Below are 6097 nucleotides of genomic sequence, written 5' to 3'. Positions count from 1 at the left end.
TTTGTTTAATAAAAATATCAAACTTGACTCTTTGTGGTCGTTAAATTAGACAATATTTTGTTCAAAACTGATAAATAGAAAACACTTTTACTTGGACTCGGCCAAAAAGGATTTAAAAATTTCTATTAATTAATTAAGACCATTCTCTTGAGCAGTATATTACTTATGATTTATTCTTAAGAAAAGAAAGTTTTGTTTAATAAAAATATCAAACTTGCTTCTTTGTGGTCGTTGAATTAGACAATATTTTGTTTAAAACTGATAAATAGAAAACACTTTTACTTGGACTCGGTCAAAAAGGATTTAAAAAGTTCTATTAAATTAGAAACTTCTAGTTTAATATAATAATATTAATTGCTAAACTGTACAGAGGGAATTGTTTGTCTAAACGATCATGACAGAATACAGAGTATTGAGCTAATATCACAATGACAGGAAAAAAGAAAGTTTTGTTTAATAAAAATATCAAACTTGCTTCTTTGTGGTCGTTGATCAATTAGACAATATTTTGTTTAAAACTGATAAATAGAAAACACTTTTACTTGGACTCGGTCATAAAGGATTTAAAAAGTTCTATTAAATTAGAAACTTCTAGTTTAATATAATAATATTAATTGCTAAACTGTACAGAGGGAATTGTTTGTCTAAACGATCATGACAGAATACAGAGTATTGAGCTAATATCACAATGACAGAAAAAAAAGAAAGTTTTGTTTAATAAAAATATCATACTTGCTTCTTTGTGGTCGTTGAATTAGACAATATTTTGTTTAAAACTGATAAATAGAAAACACTTTTACTTGGACTCGGTCAAAAAGGTTTTAAAAAGTTCTATTAAATTAGAAACTTCTAGTTTAATATAATAATATTAATTGCTAAACTGTACAGAGAGAATTGTTTGTCTAAACGATCATGACAGAATACAGAGTATTGAGCTAATATAACAATGATAATATTCTTACTAATAATCTCTAAGTAACCCAAACTGGAGCATTACATGAGATAGCTCGCCAAATTATCCCCACAACGAATTTTTTGATATTAGAAAGTAAAGTAACCATATTTGAGAATCAAAAACAGTCTGTGGAAATAAAAGTCCATACATACACATATGTCGATATGGGTTCATTATGAACGGCAGGAAATGATTTGACAACATAACGCTAAACCTTGGTATAACAAGAGAAACTCGCTTGCTCTGATGAAGCTAAGCTAAGACTTGACTGATGTTTAGTCATGAGTCAATATTTTTCATAGATTTGTAAGTCATGAGGAGTTGTGATGATGTTTAAGTCATGAGTCAGTTTTCATTCATGATGTAATTGTAACCTCTAAAATTTTATCTAATATCTTAATTTATAGAATATATGAGCAATCTACTCCTATAAATTCCAAGAGTATAGTAATACTTGATAGAAAAATTAAACAAAAATTCCAAAGAGTATAGTATCCAAAGGTTTTTTGCTAAAGATTATAATTAACATGATGGGAGTGGCTGCTTTCTCAGTAGCTCTGATGATGATAGCGGTGATAATCTCTCCTTGTGTTTATGGAGAAGAGTTCTCCGATCACCATGAAATTAAAGTACAAAGACTTAAGAAACGGCTCAACAAGCCTGCTCTTAAATCTATTAAGGTATATGTTACATTAATGTAATATTCATAAACTCCATGCTTTGAATATTCACGGCCAAAACTTGTTGAGATTAAAGATTTTGCTCTAATCCTACTTACAGAGTGAAGATGGAGATATAATAGATTGTGTTCCGATAACTAGTCAACCAGCTTTGGATCATCCTCTACTTAAAAATCATACCATCCAGGTTTGTCTTCATTTACGATCTATATTTTGCTTTTATATAATTAATATATATGTGCATGATCATGTTGAAACGAGAAGTTTTCACACGTAGATGAGACCCAGTTTTATCTCGGAAGATGAACCTAAGAACACCAAGAAAAAAGAAAAGGCTATAATTCAGGTGTGGCACAAGAGTGGAGATTGTCCGGAAAACACCGTTCCTATAAGAAGAGCAAAGAAAGAAGATATCTTCCGAGCAAAATCCTTTGAGAGTTTCAGGAGAAAAACTCGTCGAAGCATTGCTGAATATAAAGATCCATCTATAGGCCATGAGGTAAATCTTTTCCTAACTGTCCTTATGTTAATTACTCTCGTGTGGCGTAATTTACATTTTCCCGTTTTTTGGAGCCGGCTTAGTATGCGATCATGCAATTGAGGACAGGAAAGTTTTACGGGACAGAATTTACAATAAATTTCTGGAACCCAAAAGTCCAAGCTTATGGAGAGTTCAGCTTGGCTCAGACTTGGCTTTTGTCTGGAGAGGGCCCTAATCTTAACAGCATTGAAGCTGGTTGGCAGGTCTTGTAGTGATCTGGTCCTCCATTCTTAATTAAACTTTCCTCACATCACATGCAGAAAATCTTATTTAACACTATCTTTGTTTGTCATAATTTGTAGGTTTCTGAACAAATATACCTTGATAATAATACTAGATTATTCGTTTTCTGGACGGTAAGTTACCAATTCTATGAAATTATGCGTAAACCCTTAATATATCAAGCTAATCTTTTTTTTCTTTTTTGTGAAACTATATTAAGCTAATCATTTGAGAAATTTATACGGTTCACTAAAATTTGGATTTTGATTTTTTTTTTCTTTGACATCGGAATTTGGATTCCGAATATAAGATAGAGACAAGTTCATTTGCATTTGACCTGTTCACAATCCGAAAACACATATATTACCACTATAACCAGATTTACTCTGAATTATTAATTAATTTTTTTTTGTTGTGTTCTCTAGAACAATGGATACCAAGGAAATCTGTGCTACAATCTGCGTTGCCCAGATCATGGTTTTGTTCAGGTGAGCAATCGTTTTACTGTAGGTGGATCATTAATTCCCGTGTCACAATACGACGGAGAACAACAAGCGCTCTCCATGCATATAAGGAAGGTACTATTTTCTTAACATTTACACCCAAAAAAAAGGAAGCTACGTACTATTTTTTTTTTTTTTTAATTTTAAAAACTGTGGCGGACTGAAATACTATTTTTCATATAGATGAGAAGTATAAAAATATATTAGTATTAAAATTCACTTCTAATATATACATACTCAAATTAAAAGAATATATTTATATGTATTACCGTGTAAGTTTTTCTACTTTATGAATGTAATTATATCTGAAAACGTATTCGATATAATTATATTTATTACTGTAATTAAAATCCTTTCAATAACCAGTAGTATTTTAAATAGCAAAAATAATTATAGATTTTTAATTAAAGAGGAAGATAATGAAAATATCATTCAGATGCATTTATTCCATGAAAAACAAATGTAAACCATTACAGATTATGTTTATTCATGAAAATTTTAAATAACTTATACCTTTTGTATGAAATTGACTATATATATATATATATATTTAAGGAGAGATAGTAAATAAAGTTTTAACATGACTGCATCTGAACCCAAAATGCATGGATTGTCGATTATTTAGTATGACGACAAAAACTGGTGGCTAAAGATCGGTGAAGAGTTCGTCGGGTACTGGTCTGACGACTTGTTCACTTCTCTAAAAGATGGAGCTACGGTAGTTCAATGGGGCGGTGAAATCGTTAATTTGAAGACCGATGGGATACACACCACCACCGAGATGGGAAGCGGACATTTTGCAGAAGAAGGGTTTAGAAAAGCAAGTTATTTCAGGAATCTTATGATATATGATGAAGCCAATACTCTGAAAGAACCCCAACAACTTTCTCCCTTAACTGGTCATGATGGCTGTTACAACATTAAGGCAGGAGATGGTGGAACAGACTGGGGGGTTCATTTCTTCTTTGGTGGTCCTGGTCGTAACGAAAAATGCCCTTGATTTGGATCTGTGTATTCCAAAGGTTTTGAGGATTTTACATATGTACGTGTCTGTATTTGAATAAGAACGTGTGATAGTCATATGATTTAAGAAAAAAATCCACGTCATCGTTGTTAACTTTCCTTGATATTATGCATGTGTGTGTAAAAGATTTAATTTTCAGACTTCACATGTCTGTAATCTGATTAATAAAGAATATGCATATATTTGATAAAATCTTCATTTTATAGACTTATGGTTAATTCCTCTCTTGACCTACGTGTAAGGCTTTTGTACATGTTTGTGTTTGGGTTAAAGCTGATCAAACCAATTTTCTACCCCAAATTACACGTTCTTTTTTTTTTTTTTGATAACCCAAGTTTCCTGTCACTAGCCAACAGAGCAGGGTTCCACGTGTTAGCTATCGGCGGCGAGCCGACAGAGCAGGGTTCCACGTGTTAGCTATCGGTTCGCACAGACTAGCCACGTGGGCGGCCAAACGGCTCTCCACGTGTTGGCACCTAGAGGCCTGCGGAGCGCCAATGTGAATACGCAGTGGCCAGGAATCGAACCCTGGTGACGGTACTCACAGCTGTGAGCCCTTTACCACCAGACCACGACCGCCTGCTTCAAATTAATTACACGTTCTTTTAAATTGTCATGATACAGATCCGAATATGATATGGTTTCTCAGCATTATTTTCTTAATTTATAGAATATATGATGCACTCAAATATTATTTTCTTTCCCAGTTACGCGTTTCATCACAAGATTGGGTGATGTTTAAGTCATGGGTCAATTTTCACTGAGTTAGTGATTTACATCGTGTAATTACTGGTGTAACCACTTACAAATTTATCCCAAGATGATAAGGTCTTTAAGCACTAAAATCTTAGTTTATAGAATATATGCTCCTATAAAATCCAAAGTGTAGTTGCTATAAGGATTATAAGAAGGATAAATTGCAGGCCACAGCATAAGACCATCTTTTAATTTCAAGGTTTGGCAAAGTGAGAATTGGTTCTCATGTTTTGACAATTTAGCCAAAATTTGACCATTTTACCCCTACCAGCGTAACGACGTACTGTTCCGTGTACGGTTTAATTAAGCGGTTCAGTTAGGTACACTGTTCCGGTTAGGCTAAGATAATTTTGTTTTTTTAATGTTTTGTGCGTCTGTACAATGAAAAGGGGAAATAATAACATTAAAAAACAAAGTGACATCAGTATTAAATGCCTAAAAAGTTTAGACAAGACTCTTGTCACAATTAATGCAAAACTCATCATTACTTGTTGTAATATTAGTTTATACGTGTGAATAATTGTAAGAGATAAGCATGAACCATCAAACAAACAAATTAGTCTGAACGAATGTGATGCTGGAGAAGTTTTGATCTTGTTGATTTACAAAGTTTGGATCCAAGACAAGCATTGATCGTGTAAGTAATGAAGTTGGTTAAGAAGTTTTTTGTTATAACATAGTAGGATCTTGATTGTGTTCAAAATCAACATTGTTTTTTATATAAAAACCTAGAAATTTTTATTTCCAATTTTGTTTGTTGAAAATGCTAAATGAGGATATATATATATATATATATGTTTATAAGTGTGTAGTTGGAAATTTTTTTTGTTTTTTGTAGATATAATCATGTTTTCAGTTCATGTAATGGGGTTCTGCAGAATTTATGATGCAGGTGGGTAATGGATATTCCCGTATTTACTACGGTGGGTGAGTGGAGATGCAAAGAAGAAGAATGAAAATTTGAACCAGAGGAAGACATGTTTGGTCGCTGTGTACGTGTTAAGGAAAACATGACGTACACGGAATTTGTACGTACATTATGCAAGGTTTTCAGTTTGAAGTCCACCGAATGCAATTCCATAATTAGTTACTGGATGCCGGGAAAGATGTCAGTGATGATAGAAAGTAAACGCCCTCCTGTCTACATTGACAATCAAATGAGCCTGGATACGTTCTTTTTGATTCATGGTGGGGATCCTAGTGTCAACTTGTTTGTCTCTTTCATTACAACCGTCAAGGCACTCGGAAATAATGTCCCTAGGACTGATGTCCACGATGCTGAAACTGACCATGTGTGTGGGAGTGCAAAGATACCAAATCCTATCGTAGCGGCTTTAAATGTGGATGCAAATAATGAGGCCGTAGATGAACAAGACGATAAAACAGATGAGGATGAAGAGGAGGAGGACACCGAAG

At 33.3% G+C, this 6097-nt stretch overlaps 1 protein-coding gene across 1 annotated transcript; it reads left to right on the top strand.

Annotated features, from left to right (window-relative positions):
* Window positions 1-1404: 1404 nt before the first annotated feature.
* Window positions 1405-4028, top strand: LOC9316790. Its single transcript, XM_002880677.2, has 7 exons — window positions 1405-1635; window positions 1736-1822; window positions 1913-2134; window positions 2218-2379; window positions 2479-2532; window positions 2824-2976; window positions 3527-4028. The coding sequence occupies exons 1-7, from the start codon at window positions 1483-1485 to the stop codon at window positions 3899-3901; spliced, it is 1206 nt and encodes a 401-aa protein (XP_002880723.1). The 5' UTR covers window positions 1405-1482; the 3' UTR covers window positions 3902-4028.
* The last annotated feature ends 2069 nt before the right edge of the window (window positions 4029-6097 follow it).

The sequence above is a fragment of the Arabidopsis lyrata genome, assembly GCF_000004255.2.
Source record: "Arabidopsis lyrata subsp. lyrata unplaced genomic scaffold ARALYscaffold_4, whole genome shotgun sequence".
Taxonomy (NCBI): Eukaryota; Viridiplantae; Streptophyta; class Magnoliopsida; order Brassicales; family Brassicaceae; genus Arabidopsis; species Arabidopsis lyrata.
The sequence above is the reverse complement of the archived record's forward strand: the minus strand, read 5'-3'. Positions and strand labels throughout refer to the sequence as shown.